At 41.4% G+C, this 23,345-nt stretch overlaps 1 protein-coding gene across 2 annotated transcripts in view; it reads left to right on the top strand.

Annotated features, from left to right (window-relative positions):
• Positions 1 to 13,460: 13,460 nt before the first annotated feature.
• The window catches only part of DOCK1 (dedicator of cytokinesis 1), a 550,707-nt gene continuing 540,822 nt past the window's right edge, over positions 13,461 to 23,345 (top strand). For both annotated transcript variants that reach the window (XM_060241424.1, XM_060241423.1), the window contains exon 1: positions 13,461 to 13,629. In XM_060241424.1, coding sequence (XP_060097407.1) covers positions 13,584 to 13,629 — 46 coding nt within the window. In that variant the 5' untranslated portion in view covers positions 13,461 to 13,583. The remainder of the gene's footprint in view (positions 13,630 to 23,345) is intronic.

The following is a 23,345-nucleotide window of genomic DNA, read 5'->3' as shown; positions in this document are numbered from 1 at the left end:
ATGGTGGTTTTTATTATTATATTTCCTGATGTTAATAATAAAGAAGACAATGCATAACTGATTTTTGCTGAGTCCCTAAAGCATATGATTTATACAGATTTCTCTTAAGATGCTATTGAGATGCAGCCTCTTTAAAATCTTGAACCAGAGCTATGTACACAATAAATGATAATGTGTCCATTGGTTTATGAAAAATAGACTGGAAAGTTTAATTATAATTACCATCAGCTGATCTTCTAACTACAGAATGTTAATATTTTTCATTATAGATACAAAACATCTGTGGAACAACTGACATTAAGAAGATCAAACAGGTGAAAGGTTGGGATTGGATTTGGGAAACAAGCTGAAGTTCTTATTTTCAAAGGGGCATATTAGGTAGACTTCTTGGTACAAGGATAAAATCTTGCTTCTGTCTGATGGTTGCTCTTACCCTGTTCATGTAAAGCATCCAACAAGTGTAGTGGGCATGGCACAGAAATGTACCACTGGCACAACCTCCAGGTGGGCCCTAGAGATCTCCCAGAATTACAGCTCATCTCCAAATGACAGACATCAGCTCCCCTGGGAAAAATGGCAGCTTTGAAGGATGGATCTATGACATTATATCCCACAGAGATCCCTTCCTTCCCCAACCTCTGTCCTTCCCAGGGCTCCATTCCAAATCTCCAGGGATTTCTCAACTCTTTCTCAGATATGTGGCTCCTCTGTCAATGAAGATGAAACCAATGCAAGGAGCTAAATTCCTGCCTCCTCATCCTGCCTTACCAAGTTGGTGCCCTTTGTTATTGCAATCTCTTTCAGCACTTTTCTTACAGTCCAGTTTACTTCTGGTTCTGAAGCCTGGATAAAAGAAAATATTGAGAGCAACTGAGTGCAGTGAGAGAAGGTGCAGGATGGGGCAGAGTTTAGCTTCCCATGTATGTATTCTATTATCATAATATAAAGCTCATGTCCTCATTACATATAGACCTCCATTAGTTTAACCTTTGTATGTTATATTCAAGCAAAGTTCCATGAGACAGTGTCATATAAAAATATGAAACTGGATCAGAGCATTGGCTGATTTGACTCAGAACTGACCACTCTTGTCCTTTTTCCGCTATGGATTCTTACCTACTGCTCAAAGAGAAGGCAGTATGAGATCAGCTTTGGACATTCTGCATGCAAAGCAGGTGTTCTGTAAGTAAACTTTATTAACAAGTAGATATTTTATATGCAGAGTGTTGCCTTCATCTGCTAATTTTATAATTCAATTAAAAAGCAATCAGTTTTGTCTGGCATGAGTTCTTCTTTATAAACCCATGTAAAAACACATTAGTTTCCAAATTAAATATAATTTTTGAAGTGTACCACTATTTGCCACTGTTGTCCCTTATATGACTTCATATAACTATGTTTACTCAGAGACAGCATAACGTTTATAAGAATCTGGAATACGGTTTTCCTCCTGTAAGTACAATGCATTTCATAACTACAAAGAGTCAATATAATATTTGTACTGTTGAACATTCTTTGTGTTCTGTACCACCCAGCTTGTTTTGATAAAACTGGAGACAAAGCTGATACCAGTAAAAGCAATCTTATTCTTGTTCTAATGTGTCATTACAGTGAATTTTTACATGGTTTTGAAGTGCAGATGTCTGCATGCCTAACCATGGAAAGAAGTATACTAGTGCGTTTATTCTACCTTTGAGCATTGTGGTAACCCATGTGGGAACAAAAGGTCACAGAACATGGGCAGTTAGTAAAATTGTTCCTGCATTACCCACTGCAAGAGGCCCACCCCCTCATTCAATCTCACCTGTAGCAAGAGAAAGAAGGCTTAGAGCAGGGATCCTCGACCTTTTTGAGGCTGTGGGCACCTTTGGAATTCTGACATAGGGCTGTGGGGACAATCACAAACTGGCTCCCACAGTAGGTGGAACAAGGGTCGCCAAGTCCTCCCTGGCCACTGGCAAGGGATGAGAGATAGAGCTGCCACATCCAGGTTGGGAAACTCATGGAGATTTGGAGATGCAGCCTGAGCATGTGCTTCCCCAAACGTTGCTTCCTGGACTGGTCCAAATCTGGCATGGATTTTGCTTCATGTGCCAGTTCATGCCCATCCCTACCCTACTGGTCAAGGTCCTCCTAAATATATAAAGATGCTGGCCACATTCCAGCAGCTTGGAATTTCATACTCATGCAATCCTCCTGCAAACAATATTAATAAATAGCACAATTTCAGATCTTCCAAATCATCAAGCACCATTCTAAACAAAGTTACATCCTTGCAATTCTGGTTAGGGTGTAATTCTGGTTAAGATAGGATTTCCTCTTCAGAAACTATACAACACTGCAAGTATCCACATGTAGACCACATTACCAGACCGCATTACAGTTTGGTAACAGTGCAGTTAGATATCATCTAGGAATTTGTGTGTGCTCAGGCAAATATCTGAGGGTTGCATTTTACTGGTTAGGCTCATTTAAAAAAATGATCAACTGTGACTCACTCGAGCCATGTCACCTGAGATTTGTGATGCTGTTCATTGTACAGCATGGTTGGTTTAGTGCAATTTAATTCTTATAAGCTGCCTTGCGCCCTACTTCGTAGAAGAGAAGGGGTAAAAATAAATTAAACAGAAAGTATTTAAAACCAATTATTCTTTTGAATATTAGTACTTAAAAATATAAACTTCACTAAATTAAAAGAGGCATCCCCCCCCCCATGTCCCCTTTGCCTTCTAAATGGGAGAAGTGCATCTTCTGAGTTGATGCATCATCTCTAAATAAAACATGCATAATTTTTGCTTCAGAACTGTTCTTACTCATTTGGAAGCTTAATTGATTAATTAATGGACTAAAACTGCTTACACTATAGCTATTTTTCACATAATGGATTGTATTTGTTCATTCAGTTTTTACAGAGAATTTCAATAAAGCCAACGTGGTGCAGCGGTTAGAGACCCTGATGAGAATGTGTGAGACCCAGGTTCTACCATGAGAGTTTGCTGGGTGACTTTGGGCCATTCACTCTCTCTCTCTCTCAGTCTAATTTGTCTCACAAGACTGTTGTGTAGATAAAATGGACAATGATGTTGTAAGATGTTTTGGGTCCCCATTGGAGAGAAAGCAAGTATAAATATCTAAATATGATGTTGGTAATCCAGTGTTCTCCATGTTTTCTATTTGTAAAACCTAATCTGTAACTAGCCTTAAAACCTACAGCGACTCTTAAATCCATCCATTCTTTGATCATGATGCACCCTTCTGTTGGTTTTCAGAAGCTTCTAGCAGTAATACCATGTTTATTCATAAAAGTTCTATAAAAAGTCACTTTCATGCTAAAAACCATATATGTAAGATGTAATCAATTGTGGATTCATGATTCAGCAGTTGAGAATCTAGGATAAACATCCTTGTATCTGACTCATTAGGAGAAGTTAAATAAAGAGCTTCGTAGAAATGATAAGTGCTTTCATGAACTGTGTATTTCTCTGAACAAAAACTGTTAACTTAGTAGGCAAGCCTGTGTGTATGGTATCACAACACGTAGGGTTGTCAATCCCCAGGTGGAAGCAGGGGATTTCCTGGTTTGGAAGTATTCCCCCTGCTTCAGGGTTATCAGAAAGTGGTGTGGTCTTCCACTGAGTAAGCATTAATTAAGTTTTTGTATTCTGCTCACCATACATTTCAAAATAAACTCCTTTATTACTATGTTTCTTTCAATATATTCAGAACTGTGTCCAATTCATTTTAATGGCACTTACAGCCAGGTAACTGGTTTGGATCGCCACAAATAGGCATATCTCTGGTTTCATAGCTTTTGATGCAAAAGAGCTGAACTGCCAATAATTTCTAAAGAAATGATGGGAAGAGAGTTCCTCTGAACGAGGAAGAATTCTTACCAGGAGCAAAGCTGTGATTTCACACACACCCTGTATTATAAAACCCATGGTAATATTAAGCAGAAACAAATTATATGAAATACGATAGAAGAGAGGCAATAAATGTATATTCTGAGTAGTTTTGTTTATTAAGGTAAAATAACTTGATTATACTCCTACATTATGTGACATCTCACTTGTGTTTATTACAAAAATTTTTCATGTAGATTGACAGCACTGTTACAACTCAACCCATTTCAAATATATATTTCTAATCCTGTGGTATGGAACTTCAAATGCTGATGGTGTCAAATAATGTGGGTAGATTTAACGTTGTTCTAGTGAAATGACCTTTTGCTTCATTTAAAGCATTCATACATGGTTTGTAATTCCAAACAACTGAAACAGAGATAGAAAATTTACACACTATAGATGGTCTTGCTTTTTCATGTTTGTATGAATAGAATAAATTATTTTCATTTTATTCTAGTTGCTACTAAATGGATCATATACCTAACACTGTAAAACATATTAATGTATTTCAGAGTTTGAAGGAAAAATATGTTTGGCTTATCAAAGTCACCTAGTATTTTTTCTGACTGTAGATTTCCCCTCCCTCCGTGAAGATTTTTATTCAGTTTCCACAGATGGCACGGAATGCTAAAATGAATTTGTGTACTTGGAATAAATGATTTGTAAAAGGTAAAGGCAGTCCCTGTGCAAGCACCAGTCGTTTCCGACTCTGGGGTGACGTTGCTTTCACAACATTTTCACGGCAGACTTTTTACAGGGTGGGTTGCCATTGCCTTCCCCAGTCATCTACATTCCACCACCTCCCAGCAAACTGGGTACTCATTTTACCGACCTCGGAAGGATGGAAGTCAACCTGAGCCGGCTACCTGAAGCCAGCTTCCGCTGGGATTGAACTCATGTCATGAGCAGAGAGTTCAGACGGCAGTACTGCAGCTTTTCCACTCTGTGCCACAGGGCTCTTAATAGTCATGGTTTAAATGAGGATCTTCTTTCCATAATATGCTTGTCTGAATTTTTGGACCTGGTGGTCTCTCTTTACCTTAGACTTCTCCTTTGCCTCCCATTCCCACATCTTGCTCAGTCAGCCTCTGTGCCCTTCAGTGAGTATAGATTTTCTTGGGATTCTGATTAGGAATCTTGCCTATCCTCTGCCTATTGTCTGAACCCTTCCTTTTCTGCTGTCAATAGCAGTCCCTCGTTCTTTCCATTCAGTTCTGAGTAATGCTAAGGTGGTGATGAAAATGGAGCATCCTTCCCACCCACTGTATTACAAGAATGGTGTTTCACCAACTTCTTCCCTAATACTGTAGAGGTGCATTCACACTGCACTAAATAATGCATTTTGCTATTCTTACATGGTAAAAATCCAGTAGCAAAATGCATTATTTAGTGTAGTGTGAACACACATACTGTCTTTGGTAGCTAGCAAAGCTGACATTGGCTGACTGCATATGGCTATTATCTGTGATGGGTTAAAGTACACTGGTGTTCATTGCCCAATATTTGTATGACTTTATCCATGGCACCTACAGAAATAAAAATGGAAAGGTCTAGCAGGAAAATACAAGTCATTACTGTAGTGATGGATCAAATGTGACGTAGGCTGTCAAGTATGATGAAGGAGGATCAAATGTGACGTAGGCTGTCAAGTATGATGAAGGAGGAAAAAAAGGTCAGGTCTCTTAGGGCCACTTCCAATATTTGCCTTTCTGTACATGAATTCATAATACAAATATGGTAGCTGGAAGATGTACAAGTTTTATAACATGGAGAACTAGAGTGCATGCCTTCATCGTATACTGAAGAAGAGAAGAAACTATTGGATTTATGCTGCACCCTTCATTTGGAGTCTCAGAGTGGCTTACTATCTCTTTTCCTTCACAACAGACATCCTGTGAGGTAGGTGGGGCTGAGAGAGCTCTTCAAGAACTGTGACTGGCCCAAGGTTACCCAGCTGGCTGAATGTAGAGGAGTGCGGGATAAAACCCAGTTCTCCTGATTAGTCCTCTACTCTTAGCCTCTACATTAAATTGGCTTTTGACAAGTCATCTCTCTCTCTCTCTCTCCTTTTTGGTATTTGTGTGTGTGCATACAGCTGGAAGTCATGGCAACTTCTGGTGACTGACACCTACTGGGGGCATGGAGGATATTCAGAGAGGTTGCTGAATAAATCCTGTCCCTGCCTCCAGTCTCTGTTATTCCAAGGAGGTCTCCCATCCAAGTACTTGGCAAAGTTGGCCCTGCTTAGCTTCCAAGATCTGACAAAACCGGGCTTGCCTAGGCTATCCAGGTCAGGGCTCTGGATAAGTCATCTTGAGGCTCAATAGTTAAATGTATATTTGAGACAAGTGCCCTTCTGTTTCCAGATTATAAACACTTTCATTTTGTAGTCTGCCTGCATTTTATGAAAATGGGAAGGAAAGGTATTTATGAGGTGCAACCATCCTATAGAAAAAATAATTATACAAGAGTTCTTCCAAGATCCATCAAAGGCTTGTGAAATCTATAAGCACTTTTCTCACATGTTGCTTCAGCAACCTTTGTGGCTTATCAACACCAGCCATATTACTGAAACCCTTTATTAACTCCCAAATTCCTATTAATGGGATGTAAGCTGTCATTTGTTCAGCTCTAACACTTCCATTTTTCTGAACATTTATGCATATATTTTGGATTTCCCCAGTCAACTGTTACCATGGGAATAACCTTAACACACAGCACAATCCTATGCACACATACTAAAAAGTAAATCCCACTAGGTTCAATGGGTCTTACTCCCAGGTAAGTTCATTTAGAATTGCTTCCATAGTCACAGAAACAAGGGACACTGCATTTTCATTTCACTTATACATAAAAATCAAGGTTATAACAATGAAAGCTGAAGTGGAAGGATGGAAAATATAATGAAATTTCCAACTTCTCCTTGCAGAAAATCTAACATAGAAAGTGTAACATTAACACAAACTTGTTTTGAAATGTATCATAATGGGAATACAATTTTTTTGGTGTTTAGCAGTGATAAATGTCATTCTATTCTTTAATGACTAACAAAATTACCCAGCATAAATTTTCATGAATCAATGTGAGCTCTGTCTCAAAAAAACCTGTGCTGGAATAAATTTGTTTGTCTTTAAAGTGCCAACTGACTTCCATTTTGTTTTGCTGCTACAGGCTATCCATCTAGAATATTTAACACTGTGTTTTGTTTAAGGGGCGGCCCTGTGGCGCAGAGAGGTAAAGCAGCAGTACTGCAGTACTGTGATCTGAACACTCTGCTCACGACCTGAGTTCGATTCCGGCGGAAGCTGGATTCAGGTAGCTGGCCCAAGGTTGATTCAGCCTTCCATCCTTCCAAGGTCGGTAAAATGAGTACCCAGCTTGCTGGGGGGAAAGTGTAAAAGACTGGGGAAGACAATGGCAAACCACCCCGTAAAAAGTCTGCAAGCAACGTCACCTCAGAGTCAGAAACGACTGGTGCTTGCATAGGAGACCTTTCCTTTCCCTTTCCTTTGTTTAAGGAGTCAGGGTTAACACCATGAGGCTACAGTTATATATAGTGAGCAGATCCTTCTAGTACTGCACAGAACCAGTCCATCCAATTGCAGCTTTTATGACCTTTTTATAACTATAAGGATGATAAACAATTGTGCATGTATAGAAGATGATGGAAGAAGTCAAGTGTTAGGCTTGCTGATCAGTTTAGAAAAAGTTGATGTGGTAATATAAAGCTAGTAAATCTCTAGAACGTCCAGGACTGGGAAGGCAGTGATAAACAGCCCTTATATAAGAATTATTTATTTATAGCCTGCCTTCCTTGCTGAAACTTGGGGCAGATTACGCAATGTAAGGGGATGCAACCAAATAGCATGAACTATGGCTCTTCAAATGTAAGAGGATCAGGACCTCAAAAATTAGATACAAGGCAAAGTATTAGACACATGATATAACAAACAGCGCATAGGCTTGCCAGACCGCCCTCCCCCCCGCCAAAAAACCTGGCCTTTGTGCTGATGATGCATCTGTGAGCCGCCCTGAGCCCGCCATCGGCGGGGGAGGGCGGGATATAAAAATAAACTTATCTTATCTTATGATGTAACATCACTTCAAGTGAAAAAACAGAAGCAATGGCAGTTCTCTTTAGGACTTGCTGGACATCTATGGTATGATGTCACTTCTGTGTTTTCCAGGAAATATCCTTCTATCACCAACTGCTCTCCCTGCTCCGCCCCTCAAAGTCCACACACCTCTGGTCACCTTGCTGGCAACACTAGCAGTAGTGAAAAAGTAGAAAACCATGCATTATGACTTGTAGGAATACAGTAAACAGTGGGAATAGACTAAAGTCCTGTAGCTGGAAAAGGTGAAATCAAAACAGTAAGCTTAAAGACGCAAGGTTCAAATAAGGAGTGTTTTTTAGGTGGTGACAATTATGCAGCAAATAGGAAACTAAACAGCATGATATGGCCCTATATATTTACAAAAAAACAAAAGAATAGGTCTGTAGTCTGGGGGAGCTCTTGGATAAGCAGGTGGCAGCTGTGGCCAGGAGTGCCTTTTACCAGCTTTGACTGATTAGCCAGCTGTAGCCTTTCCCAAGCAGAAAAGATCTACTCATTGTAGCAGTTGCCCTGGTTACATCGAGATTAGATTACTGCAGTACACACTACTGGAGCAACCCTTGAGAAGTGTTCAGAAACTTCAACTGTTGGAGAGTGCTGCAGCCAGGATGCTGACTGGAGTTGGTCATAAGGACCAGATCACTTTAGTCTAGGCCCACCGGCTACACTGGCTCCCAGTTTGTTTCTGGGCTCAATTCAAGGTGCTTGTGTTGATCTTCCAAACTCTATATGCCTTGGGACCAATATCCCTGAAGGACCATCGATATCCATTATGAACCTCCACAACCACTATAGTTATCTTCAGAGGCCCTGCTTTGAGTGCTCCCGTCTTCTGAAATTAGGAGGTGGCAACCTGGGAGATCATCTTCCTGGTCTTGGAACTTGCACCCTGGTTGACTTGGTTGCCCCCTTTTGTTGCTGTCATCTGTCAGCAGGTGAACAGTTTTTGTTTTGTTTTGTTTGGCATTCCTTCAATTATTCTTCTTTCCTAATAATGCTTTCACATTTTGCATGTATTGTAACTTTGTTTTATATGTATTTTAATTATTTTAAAAATTATTTTAATGATATGTGTTTTGGAGGGGGTTGATTTTAATGGTTTTAAAACGTATTATCATGAATGTTAGCTTCCTTGGAGGACCTTGTAAGGGCAGAAAGGCGAGATACAAATTCTTCAAATGAATAAATACTACGCTTTTGGGCTATAGGAAAAAGGCAATGGCTGCCAGGTAAGTGTTCAGGTAAATGCAGATCCTTCCTAAATAAATCTCTTAAATACATGAAGATTTCTAAGAAAAACATACCACTGTATTAGGAACAGAAACTTAGTCCTTTTCATCTAGTGATTTAAACATTTGTTTGTTATTTTTTCAAAAACTCAAGGAAGAAAAAAAAAGGAAAGACACGCTTTAGATCAAAGTTCTCATCCTCATCTACAAATAGTCACTTTAGGATTGAAATCACTTAAATATAATAGATGATGAACCATGAGGACTGAGTATGAAAGACTCTGATCATCCAATCCCAAGGCAAAAATGCCTATGAGTACAGTGATTCAGTGTATTACAATGGCTTTTGAATTCAAAGAGGTTAGGTGGAAATCATGTGCATCTCCATCTGTTCTTTTGCAGATATATTACTGTGACCTGAAGTATATGAGTTGTATGATAGTGCCATGGAAGTGTGAATTGGGAAGCCAAGAAAAAGGAAAGCAACAGGAATAGTATAATGAAAATCCCACCCACAGATGTTAAATAGCTTAGCAAAATGAGAGCTCTTTTTGTGACTGTACTCACTGGTACTGAGCACTGGCACCTTTTTTCAGGGTTCTCCCAAGCACTGATTCTTGTATGCCAGCCTGCCCAACTCAGCCAGAGAATGAGGGGACCTTTGGGAACAGCCTAGCAAGGATCCTCAGAGAAAGGGGGGAATAAGTAGAAATTGCCACAACAGTATATTGAGTACTGGCACTTCCTTTTTTAAAACAGCAGCAACAAAAGCACTGCAACAAAAGCACTGAGCATAATGGATTGATCTTGGTTGTGCTTGAATTTTACAAAATTACATTTCACCCCATACTTCCTGCATTTCTGCTTATCCCTTGACACTACTTCTGGTTTATTTTCATACATCTTAAACATTTTCCTAGTGAGAATTTTTGTTCTCTTTATTCAACTTACTTATGTCTCAAATGGCAAAAACTTAAGATATATAAGGGTAGCTTTGCCGCTCTCTCTCTCTCTTAGTTATAGTGATAAATTCCGTAGACAATAAAGCATTTATATCTTTTAAAATTAATATGCCAAATAGTACTATTTTATATGCTGAATTACAAATAAGGCATTTTAAGTTGTCGAGGCAGTAAACAAATTTTAGATTTGATTAGAAAATAAGAATTACTGAATTAGAATATCTCTGGAAAGCCAACTTTTTCTCCTTATGGCTTCAACATGTTATATCTCTGGCTGGAGAGCTACATCTGACAAATACTAAGAACCAGGAGTGGCCAAACTTGTTTAGCATAAGAGCCACATAGAATAAACATCAGAAGTCTGAGAGCTGCAAGACATGAACATAGGATGTTGGAAGGAAGGAAGATGGAGGAGGGAGGAAAAAAGAAAGCAACTTTAATGTTAAATGCATTCTCCAAGTTGCTGGCTGACTTGGCAAAGCGATTTAAAGAGATAAATGCCTTCTCCAAACTTGCAGATGGGGCACTGGTGGTTTTAAAGGCCACACAATATGTGCGAAAGAGGCACATGTGGCTCCCGAGCCACAGTTTGGCCACTCCTGCTAAGAACCCTAAGAACAAGGGAAATTCTATCTAGAACTATAAAAAGCAGAACTTCCCAGAAAGTTATGCATTTCTAGTTGTGAAGCACTCCATCAAGGGTATTTTCTTTGTTGCTCCAGCTCATGCAAAAGAAAGCATTCTTTTCTTCTCCTCTATCCCTCTACTATATTATTTTGCAATGATACGTGGTTTATTTGCCAAGAAAGGCTGATGACTACCATTTGTACAAATTGCAAAGAGAACAGCAGAATCTATTCATTTAGAAAATGTGTATGCTGCCTCTAAAAGAAGCTCATGACTATAAACAAAAACACAATAACAACAAATTCCAATCAAAAGATATCAATAAACCAATCAAATTCTCTAAAAATCCCCACAAAGGATTTGGCTTACCTCAGTTGGGCCAGCCCCATACAGGATGATACTTAGCCCACTTCAGCCAGCCCTGCTCTGGTAAACAGGACAGAGCAGGGTGAAGTTCATAAGCAAAGTGATAGAGAAAGCTTTCCTCTTCTCTCCCACAATACTAGAACTCATAAGCAGTAGATTCAATGTGGACAAAAAGAAGTATTTCTTTACTCAATGAGTAACCAGTGGAATTTACTGCTTGAGGATGTACTAATGGCTACAGGCACAGAAGGCTGTGACATCTGTCACCAGGTCAGATTTGGCCAATCTGTCTGTACATGCACTTGGCCAATCTGTCTGTACATGCATTTGTCCCTTTTCTGTCTCACTGGGCATCCGTCCCTAAGATGCAAACTCCATGGAAAAGAACAACCATCCCAGCTAGAAAGAGTATACTCTCTTCTGCACTTTCTTCCAGCTATGTCATATCCTTCTAAGACCCAAAAGTGTACACAGTATTCCGAAAAGGACTATACAACAGAACTACACAGAGGCATCACAATACTGACCATTTTATTTTCAATTTCTTTCCTAACAATCCCCAACATAAGAGTTTGTTTTGTACACTGCTACTGTACACCAAGTTTACATTTTTATTAAACTTTCCAATAATTAATTAATTTTTAAAAAGCTTTAATGAAGAAACCATGGTTTTTAGTGGCCATGGATGTGATGTTATTGAGTTTTGTTGGACCTCATTAAAAGTGAGGAACATACCTGAGGATCTGAGGATCATTCATGTTTTATGCCACGGCAGTACCACACAGCAGTAGATCTGTAATTTCTGTAGTGCAATCTGTGGCTATATGTGTGATAAGTGATTTGATGGTGACTTTGATGTAACTGAATATAAAAATCCTGAGAATACACAAGGATCTGTGCTTTGGAATGTTTTTGCACTGTAGCAGCATCACAAACAGTAGATCAGTGATTTTGTGATGCATTATACACGATTTGATAAGTGAGTTTGGGGTCACCAAATGTAAAAATCCTGAGGGATCCATGAGTATCTGTGCTTTGGAACCACATTTTTGTGCTACGGCAGCATCTCAAAGCAATTAATCTGTTATTTTTATTTATCTGAGTTAACGAATTGCCCCATCTTGGCCAAAACCAGGCTCTTGGCAATGTACAACAGCAAAATACATTGGCTTAAAAACATTAAAACATTCCAAATAAAATATTACATCTTATGGGCACCCCAATGGATTTTTTTTTTCAGTTCTGTTGTTCCATCATGGTGGGGAGGGGTTAGCCCAAAGGGTTGGGATTGTGCCAGCTTGGCAACCATCACTGCCCTTACTTGAAAGCCTGGCGGAACATCTCCGCCTTACAAGTGGTACAATCTGTGGCCATGGACATGATATGTGATTGGATAGTGGATGTGGGGTGACCAAATATAAAAATCTTGAGGAGCCATGCTTTAAAACTGTTTCTGCACCATGGAAAGGCACGGAACAGTGGATCCATGATTTTTCTGGTGTAATCTGTGGCTGTAGATATGATCAGGATTGGATGGTGAATGCCGGGTGCCCCAATGCAAAAAATCACGAGGCATGCATTGGATCTAAGTTTTTGCACCACTGCAGCACCATGAAATGGTGTTTGCATGATTTTTGTGGTGCTGCCTATTAATTAAGACAATATGACGTCATCTTATTTTGCTTCAATGTTAAATCATATGAATTCATGAGGATTCATTTAAAATTGTCTACGTCCGACCTTCACCCAGTCAGTGTCCTCCCGCTGGAAAGGGTGAGGACTGAGCATGAAGGGCTGGTATAAGGCAATTTGCTTCCTTCCCCACCAATATCACCAGAAGCAGGGGACAAGACCCAAGCAGAAAGAGCGTGGGAAGCGTACTATCTAATTCCTTAAAAAAATAAATAAATCTCTGGCGCCTACTTGTCCTCCTAGGACAGACAGCATGGGCCCAGTTTTGGGAAACGCAGGCCTCCCTTGGCAGTTCATACCTCCTCTCTAGGCCCTGGAGTCACTGTGTGAGTGAGAAGCTTGCATCTCTCCTCAGCCCGTAGCGCGTGCTGCCACTCCGGACTTGGCCGGCAGAAGCGCGAGCTTCCAAACCAACTTTCCGCTGTTCCCTCCGTGCCTGCCGAACCTCGACTCCCACTCTCCGCGCTTCCTATCAGGCATCGAGTGACTGGGAGGACCTTTATGCCCCTAGCTCCGCCTGCAACACATGACTTCTCCGTTGACTGCAAACTTTTTCCTCCTTCTTGTCCCGTAGCGGCTGCTACTAAGGCTGGAAAATGGCGGCTTCTTAAGGCTCGGAGCTGCGCGCATCCCTAGTTTGGCTGTCGCCGGCGTCGCCTGGCAGGCACTGCCTCCCCCTACGCCATGACGCGCTGGGTGCCCACCAAGCGGGAAGAGAAATACGGCGTGGGTGAGCGAACCTTCCTCCTCTCTGTTTCTTCTCTGTTGGCTTCCTCGGGATCCCGCTTGTTGCGCTTTGCTGTGAACTTCCAAGTCTGCTAACTTCCCTGGTTTTAATGTCCCCTTTAAGCCTCGGCCAAAGCGCCTCCTAGTTACTGTTCTGTTCTCTGCCCAACCTCCTCCTCCTCAGGAAATCAGCTCGCGTTGGGTTCATTGTCTCCTTTGGCTGCCCTGTGGGGAAACTAAGACAGGCAAAGTCTGTCTACTAAGGAACAAACCCCAGACTCTGCAGCTGTGGTCATTTAGCAGGAGGAGGATTGCAAAGCGGATTCAAGAAAAGGCCCGCGAGACAGAAGGGTGGGGAGCTGCTGTTGTTTCGCTCCAGTTCATGTTGGAAGGCGCATTTCCTCTTGAAGGAGACGCTCGTGTTTTCCTGCCCCTTGGGCTGTCTCCTCGCGCTGCCCATGCCTTCGTTTCCCGCCCCCATCCCATCTGGAGCTCTGAGGCCCGCTGCCAGTTTTACGCCTTCCTGTTCTCCTTCATTTCTGGGCCCGGCCCCTGGACGTGAGTCGTGATATTATTAGGGCTTTCAGGTCTTAGACTGGCATCTTTCTCTCTCCTGTACAGCCGTTCTGTTGACTTAGATCTTAGACTTGCATCTTTCTCTCTCCTGTACAGCCGTTCTGTTGACTTAGATGTCGTGTTCCCTTTAAAAAGAAAGCATTTTGCATCCTGTAGCCCAGACTTAGATGGCCTAGCTTAGCCTGTTCTCCTTAGATCTAGGAAGCTAAGCAGAATAGGTCCCGGTTAGTATTTTGGTGGAAGACCACTTAGGAATTCCAGGGTCCCTGTGCACCTCTGAAGGTCTCTTACCTTGAAAACTTCATAAGTTGGATGTGCAGGACGCAACTGTCCTACAAAGACTGGAGGATTTCTATATCCTGTGGCCACTTTTTCCTTCTCTAAACCCATTTGGAACGATGTTGCCCAAGCAATATCTTAGTGTTATGTGTGGGTGGTTTAGCTGCAGACTTGTCATTCTGTTAAAGAAATCTTGTCTGACTAGTTGTATGGATTTTAATCAATTTAAATCTGTGTGAATTTGGGAAAAAAATTCTAAAGAAAATAACATTGTAGGATGCATGTGTGCATTACAACAGGTAGCATCTTAGAAAGGGCATTTAGAAGAGGAGGAGAAGAAAGTGGAATGAGTTTAAAAAGCATTCCAGATTAGTAGCTGTGTTGGTCTATTAAAGCAAAAGCAGAGACTTGTAGAACCTAAAAGGCAAATTTGTTACTGTGGCTCTGGCTTGCAAAAGTTTATGTCAAGATAAAGTAATTCGTTTTCAAGTCTGCCACAAGACTGTTCTTCAGCAAGGTGCCTGCCACCCATGGGCTGATATTTTACATCAAAAGTAACTTTTAGAATGGGAAAAAAACCCTTCCTGATTAAAATAGTTGAGCCTGATTAATTGAGCTAGAGAATTTTAATAGATTAACTAAATGTTGCAGATTTAATTCAGATTGGGTGATGGTTGCAAATTGTTTTTTCCTCCCCTTTCCTCCAAATAAAAGATATCTTTCTGTCACTGTTGTTTGCAATATTAGGATTTTTATTAGCACAGAAGCAGAAACGAAATTATATTTTCGAATTCTGTTTTTGTTGAAGGGAAGGAAAGATGATATCTGTGGCTGGTTATGTGCCATACTGAATAGACAAAGTGTAATAGGCAAAGGGGGAGGGGAAGGAGTTGTGTTGTCAAAAGAACATGCGTACAGATACATCCTTCCCAGCAGCATGGGTTTCTCATAGTCTTGAAGTATTCCTAAACTAAAATCTTTACCCATCCAGGAACAAATTTTATGTACCATGCTGTCCCTGGTGCTAAATTTCTTTTATGCCTGTTCTCTCAGGTGCTGTAGGCTTTTTGGTAAAAGAGAAATTGGTTTTAATTGTAACCTTTATCTAGTATTGGTCATTATGATATGTGGAATGTAGTAGCTGTCAGCTGGAGCTGTTAGCCAGGAAGCCTTCCATTCCAATCTTGCTTTAGCATATGTACTTACTAGGAAGACTTGGGTCATTGCTGTTCTCACAGTGTTTGTGTTTCAGCTGCAATAGGGGAATATTAGTACTTATCTGGTTTCGGAGATCTAGGAACAATCTCCTGTTGTCTTTTTTTTTTTTTTAAAGCCATGGGAGGCTGTCAGTTTCAGCAGTGGTACCACAGGAGTTAGAGAGGGTCCCTAGCAGAAAAGCAGCTTCATTCAGCATGACTATAATAACATTTAGGCCAGGGGTGTTGAGCTCATTTGTTATGAGGGCCAGATTTGACATAAATGAGACCTTGTCGGGCCAAGCCATGTGCATCATAAAATGAAATGCCAGGTAGTGGACATGTAAACTATATAAAGGGCACAGACACACAATTAAAGATTTTTTTTTGCTTAAAATAAAACATACTTAAAATATTAGCCGGCTTGCAATATTTTGTTTTACAGTCTCTGATAAATGTCACCTTTTGCCATAAATTATTGCATCAAAAACTGCAGACAATGTCCGTGCTGTACCAGTCTTGAATATGTGCTGTTCAGCTGTGCACATCTGTAAGTTGCAAACCTACTTTTGATTCATTGACATTCATTACAGACATCTCATGGTCAATGCTTTGAGCCTAAGACCCAGAGGAATATGAAGCAGCTGGGCATTGTGAGTTTTTGTACAGAAGTTGCTTCAAGTACTAGTCAAGAACATGTGAAGGCACCATGGCACAGACTGAGGGCTATGTGCTTGTCTACAAAACTATAATTTTCTCCAGAAAAATGACTACAACTCCTCCCCAAAAATCCAACTACTGAACAGAGAGACAGCCATGTACAGTGGTCAGTGTCAGCCTACTATCTGGGAAAATCTAAATTCAAAATCAAAGGAAAATGTGAAAGAAAAAAATAAGGAAAATTCGCTGGGTAAACCTGGGGTGGAACACACTCTCAGCCTAATGCTGATATTTCTCTTCTAAATAGTTCACATACTTCCCTATTGAGAAAGACTGGAGGGCATGAGTACAGTGAAAAAGAGGAGGGGAACTCAGTTACAAGCCCAACAAAACTCTCTCTCTCTCTCTCTGTAGCAAGGCAAAACACTCATACCTTCACTAAAACGTTGCTAGTCTTAAAAGCACTTTTTGTAGCTCTCCTGATGGTGGGGACTGGGCAAAGGAAGCTCTGGCTCTTTCTTTCCTTCCCCAGGGCAGGAAATTTATTAGAAGAAAGAGAGGCTTGTCCCAGTAGCTCTGCAGGGTGATTAATTAAGCCTGGCAAAATTAATCACCCAGCAGAGCTATAGAGCCAAGTTCCCTCATTGGCTGAGGCTGCTCCTCCCTCCTCCTCCCTTTGGGAAAAGGGAGGCGGGATAGGGAAAGGCTGCTTTGCTGCTCTGGCCTGTCAGAGGGAGAAACACAAAATGGCGACCGAAAAAAGCAGTCAAGGAAAATGAATCAGATGACAGCCAGTTGCTGGAGGACCTGATTGGAGCCCTCTTCGGGCCTGATCCGGCCTGTGGGCCACATGTTTGACATGCCTGACTTAGGCTTTCTACCTTGTTGCTGATTTGTGAATTGAATGTTGATAGATAGATAGATAGATACATTTTATTTGTATCCTGCCCTCCCCGACCAAGCGGCTCAGGGTGGCTAACAGCATAAAATTCGATACATACATTGTATAATAAATAACATTTAAAAACAGTTAATTAAATCCATAAAATTCTAAAAACATTAATACATTTAGTGCTATTCCATCAGTAAGTTTAGTTGGCAATTTAGTAGTATCAGCTGGTGAAAGCCATTTGGAACAGAGTGGTTTTGCAGGCCCTGCGGATGTCCCGCAGGGCCCGCATTTCCTCTGGGCCCTAATATTATTATCAATATATTTTATTTTCTGCTGTTCTGTATCTTCCTGGTTGTAGGATAAGAAATAATTATATGCAGGAGTTACATAAAGAATGATATACCACTGTTCAGACTGCAGTTTTGTGCAAAAGACTGGATACACACTACTGTGTAGTTCAAGAAAAATAGTTTTGTAAAGTATACCGATGGCTCTTAGTTTGTAAGCCAATGGAAAAGAGCGTGCTGTGTAGTTAAAATGGTCCTGTAAACCAAACAGGAACATTTTCTTGTCCCTGGCTTGAATTTGCCTTCCTTAACTGGACAGTTTTCCCCCCACTGTTTTATCTTCTTGATTGCAGACCTTTTATGGATCCTAATTATAGGGGTTTCATTTGTTGCACTTGATTTTGGGTATTTTCTAGTCCTGTGTATTCTGGGATTTAGCTAATCAAATTTAGTCTTTTATGAAGGTCAGAAGTCTGATGGCTTATTTTAGGTAGAGATATCACTTTTTATGGCTTGGCTATAGAGAAGCTTTACTAGAATATTCCTCCCCCCCATTATGAGCAATATCTGTGCTAGTTCACATAAGTACAAATTCAATCTGTTTTCCCCTCCTCCCCATGGCAAACCATTTGTGATCCTTCTTGATGAATGGAAAAATCCAAGTGTTACTATATATGTTGTTTTGGAACTGGATTTTAAGTAGTTGGGGACATTCACAAATTAACTAAAAAAATGCAGAGTGGAGTAACAACCTGTAATTTAAAGACAAACTATGTACTTCCTCCTGGTGTGTTGTATGTGGCAAGACTTCACTTAATTCCAGTATATCGTGACAACTAAGATACTTAATTCCTATTTAATAATGGTTAAGAATCCAGTTATGGAGGGGATCATTGCTTTGATAATTTAGATGGTAACATTTGGAGTTAGCGAAAAGATTTCTATGTTTAATCTTGGCATATTGGCTGATGGAAGTAGGAAGGGAATGTGAGCTGACATCTAGGCAGTAATGTTAAGAACAGTTTCCTAGGAGTAATCTCTACTGAACACAGGGGGGTTGACTTCTGGGTAGACCTGCTTATAATGCTCTTTTAAGCAGTCCTGTGTCTGTTGCAGATAAAATCCAGTTCATTCATGTTGTCTGAACTGATCAGAAATGGGAAAGCAGGGGTGTCAAATGTGGGGCCTGAGGGCTGGATCAGACCCGTGAGCAATTCACTGTCATTTGCCTCCTTCTCTTTCTCTTGCTTCTTTCTGCACCACAGCTTGCTTTTCCAGGTTTGCTTAGACGCACAGTAGCTACAGAGGAAAGCCTCTGTTTGGCTGACTGGCACATGAAGCAACTTATGTACAAAAGTTTGCAGTGCCCAGCCATTTCATGTTTTCCCCTGGGTCTTAGGTTCAAAGCATTGATCATGAGATTTCTGTAATGTATGTCAATAAATCAAAAGTAGGTTTGCAACTTACAGATACATCACTGAACAGTCTACTCAAGATGGCTACAGAACAGGCACTGTCTGTAGATTTTGATGCAATAATTCAGAGCAAGAGGTGTCCGTTATCAAAAAGTGTTAAGTAAACAAAATATTGCAAGAGTGCTAATCTTTTAAGCATGTTTTAAGTTTTTTTTAAAAAAATTCTAATTGTGTTTGTGTGTGTCCTTTATAAAGTTTATGTATCCACTACTTGGCATTACATTTTATGACACGCATGGCCCGGCCCAACAAGGTCACATTTATGTCAGATCTGGCCCTCATAACAAATGAATTCGACGCCTCTGCTCTAAAGAGTTTCTGAAAGTGGTAGGGAATTTGATGATGGACCTTGAATATATATGTAAAAGACTCTTATTGCTCTGAGGAGGATGGCCTCTTGATATGGGTGATTCCTGTTAGTTGCTCAGGGGTGCAGGAATAAACTCTTCAACTCCCTGTTTCCTGGTTGGGGATCACCGCAGCCCATTTTGTCTCATTAGGGAGAGCAGAGCTGCTTGGTCTTAGCTCTTTTTTGTCTGCCTTTCCCCTAGAATGATTTCAAACCTAGGGGACAGTTTCCTAACCTCTCCAGCCTGTCCCTCTTTCTCTTTACACCTTCTTTTCACAGCTGCTTTTGGTTCTGCAAACCACTGAGTCTGGCTATGCCATAGAGTTTCTCAACTTTCTCCAGACTGTCCTTCAGTTCCTCAGATCTACCTGAAAGGAAAAATGCCTAAAGACTGCTGCCATCATCAACCACCTTCTGAAGGCACAGGCAGTAGAGCCAGTCTCTTCCTACAAGCATCACTCAGGAGTGTTTACTCCATATTTTACATAATGCCTAAGAGAAATTGGAGAGCCATTCTTAATCCGAGGTATGTGAACAGATATGTGGTCCAGAAACATTTCAGTGTGGAGACACTATAATCTATCATGGAAGCTTTACTCTCCAAAGGCCTTCATGATCTCCATTGACCTCACAGAAGCCTGTTTGCACATTCCCATATTTCCAGGACATCGCAGGTTTCTCCAGTTTGCCTACAATGGCTAGCATTCAAGTTCAGGGCTTGCCCCTTTGGCCTGGCATTGGCTCCTCTGGTTTTTTCTAAGGTCTTCATTGCACTGGTGGCTCTGATCTATCAACAGGAAGTACAACTTTATTTGGATGACATCCTGATCTCTTCAGTTTAGGAATGAGTGTCCTAGGACACCTTCAGAACCATTCAGCTCTTGGAAACCCATAGCTTTCTTAAGAAGATATTGTATTTATATCCCGCCGTATACTCTGAATCTCAGAGTCTCAGAGCGGTCACAATCTCCTTTACCTTCTCCCCCCACAACAGACACCCTGTGAGGTAGGTGGGGCTGAGAGAGCTCTTATAGCAGTTGCCCTTTCAAGGACAACTACAAGAGTTATGGCTGACCCAAGGCCATTCCTGCAGCTGCAAGCTGTTTCTTTGTTCTGAACAAGGAGAAGGGCAGCCTTGACTCATCACAGAGGCTACAACTCCTTGGCTTTATCATAGACATGCACAAGAACATGTTGTTCATCCCAGAAAATAAGACCTTCAGGATATCAAGCTTAGCCAAACAAATGGTCATATCAACTTGAGATTCTGCAAAGAAGCACCAAAACCCTGAGCCTATTGCTGTCTTTGAGCATAGTCTAGTGGATTGATACTAGCAAACTGAGATGGGCCAAACTGCCTCCTGGATCAAATAATGCAACTCTTTATGAACGTGATTCTATCAAGTTGGGGAGCATCGCTACTTGACTACCCTGCCCAAAGCATTGGGATGTCAAAAGAAAAGATGAGGAACATCAATATGTTAGAATTCAGCCTTCTGAAAAGCATGCTCCTGCTTCCAGTTGGGTGTCAGGGGCTGGCATGTGTTTATCAGGACAGACAATATTTCAACCAAAACCCACATCAACAGGGAAGGGGTTTCGAGGTCATCCACCATACACACAGAAGCCCACTTCATCCATTCTTGGGAAGAGAAGCATATTCACTCTATCTCAACAGAGGGTTCCTGAACATCTAGGCAGACTTGCTGAAGAGACAGACTGTCAACAAAAATGAATGGTCAATCAAATGGGAGCTGTTCCTACAAATTGCAACCAGATTTGGGACTCTGAAGGTAGATCTATTTGCCTCAGCATCCAATCATCAGGTACCAAGTTTCTTCTTCAGATACTGTCATCATCCATCAGGAGGGGATGCACTAACCTCTCCATGACTAAGGGCCTTCTGTATTCCTTCCTGCTTTTCCTGGTGATTCCAAAAACTCTACAGAAGATACACCAGGAAAAGATGGAAGTGATCTTTATGGCTTCAGATTAACCACCAGGCCACCGTTCCCATCCTTATTGGAGTCTTAGAAGATCCCAGTTGAGCCTGAACATATTGCAGTAGGGCCTGGTTTTGCACCCAGATCTAGAGTTGGCTCCATTTGATCATGTGGGTCTTGAAAGAAATGGGTTCCTGCATCTAGGCTACATCAGAAGTTGTGGAGACCATCATGGTCTCCAGGAAGGCCTCCATAAGTCACATCTACTACTACCTGGCAGGACCAGGTCTACATGTTTTTTGAGGGGGGGGGGAATTAATAAATGATGCCCCTTTATGGGCCATTCTATATTATAGTCCCATAGAATACAATGGACTTCATACCCAATTTGGCACCCCCCTCCGTTGGCGCCTGGGGCAAGCAACCCCTCTGCGCCCCCCTAGATCTAACCCTGCTATCTGGAAAGCTTTTGGGAGGTGGTGCCAGTGCAAGCACATCAATCCCCCTGGCCTGGCCACCTGTTATTACCTGGGAGCATCTGTCAGAAGTTAAAATGTCCACCCCTTGTCATCAGCTATAGCCATGATCCTACCACAAATAGCTGGCATGCCCTTACCCAGACATCTTTATATTGTTTGCTTCCTCAAAGGAGTCACACAGACCAACCGTCCAGTGATCCACAGATTCCCCTCGTGGAAACTGCACATAGTTCTTTTGACCCTTACAAAATCCTCCATTTGAACCCTTAACAAAGATTTCCCTTAAATGGCTTCACATGAAGACCCTCTTTCACAAGGTTGGTGACTTCTACTAGAAGATTGTTGGAACTGAGAGCCCAGTCAGCCAGGAAAGGCCTATGTGTCTTCCACAAGGAAAATGTGGTGTTTTGGCCAAACGTTACCTTTATTCCAAAAGTGAACTCGGCCTTCCACAGGAGTCAAGAAATTCATCTTCCATCCTTCTGCTGGTGTCCTAGCCACTCCAAGGAGAAAGATTGGCACTCATTAGACCTCTGGAGGGCCCTCAGAATTTATTTCCAACATATGGAGTTCATCAGAAAGACAAACTCTCTTTACATTTCCTTAAAAGCCCCAAATAAAGGGAAGATATCATCCAGATTGGCCATTAGCTATGCTATTCACCAGTGCATCTCCCATGCCTGCAAAGCAAACAACATTCCGGCTCCAGCAGGGGTCACAGCACACTCTGTGAGAAGTACAGCCACTAATGCAGCCTTTAATCATCAAGTGTCAGTAAAGGAAATATGCAAGGTGGCCACATGGTCTTCAATTTCAACATTTATTAGACACTACAAGCTTAACTCCTCCTTGGCTGATGCTGCCTTTGGATGTAGAGTGCTGCAGCATGTAATGGATGATAGGTAATTTCCACTCTTCACTGGGATATTGCCATAGGAAGTCTCTCGTCAAGATGCTTTCCTCCTCAGAGCGACAATGGAACCATGGACACTCACCACAAGAGTTTCTTCTGCTCTGAGGTTTGGAGGGCATCTTGCCCCCCCAGGAGTTCTGAGTCTAATCAAAGCTACATACTCAGGCCATGTTGGGGGTAGGGGAAGATGCTTGCTTGCTCTTCCTTAATCCCACTTTACTGTTCCTCTGGCTAGCAATTGTTTTGTTTCTAGCAGTGGCTCACCTGTTCTGGTTGTTGTTTTTGTTGTTCCTTCCTGATCAAGGGCTCATATTTGAGGGACTCTCATGGCGCAGAGTGTTAAAGCTGCGGTACTGCAGTCCTAAGCTCTGCTCACAACCTGAGTTCAATTCCCAGTGGAAGCTGGGTTTTCAGGTAGCTGGCTCGAGGTTGACTCAACCTTCCATCCTTCCGAGGCTGGTAAACTGAGTACCCAGTTTGCTGGGGGAAAAGCGTAGATGACTGGGGAAGGCAATGGCAAACCACCCCGTAAAAAAAAAAAGTCTGCAGTGAAAATGTTGTGTTAAGCACAGGGGACCTTTCCTTTCCTTTCCTTTCCTTTCCTTTCCTTTCCTTTCCTTTCCTTTCCTTTCCTTTCCTTTCCTTTCCTTTCCTTTCCTTTCCTTTCCTTT

This window comes from Heteronotia binoei, chromosome 6 (genome assembly GCF_032191835.1).
Source record: "Heteronotia binoei isolate CCM8104 ecotype False Entrance Well chromosome 6, APGP_CSIRO_Hbin_v1, whole genome shotgun sequence".
NCBI classification, from domain to species: domain Eukaryota; kingdom Metazoa; phylum Chordata; class Lepidosauria; order Squamata; family Gekkonidae; genus Heteronotia; species Heteronotia binoei.
This window is presented reverse-complemented; position numbering and strand designations above follow the sequence as displayed.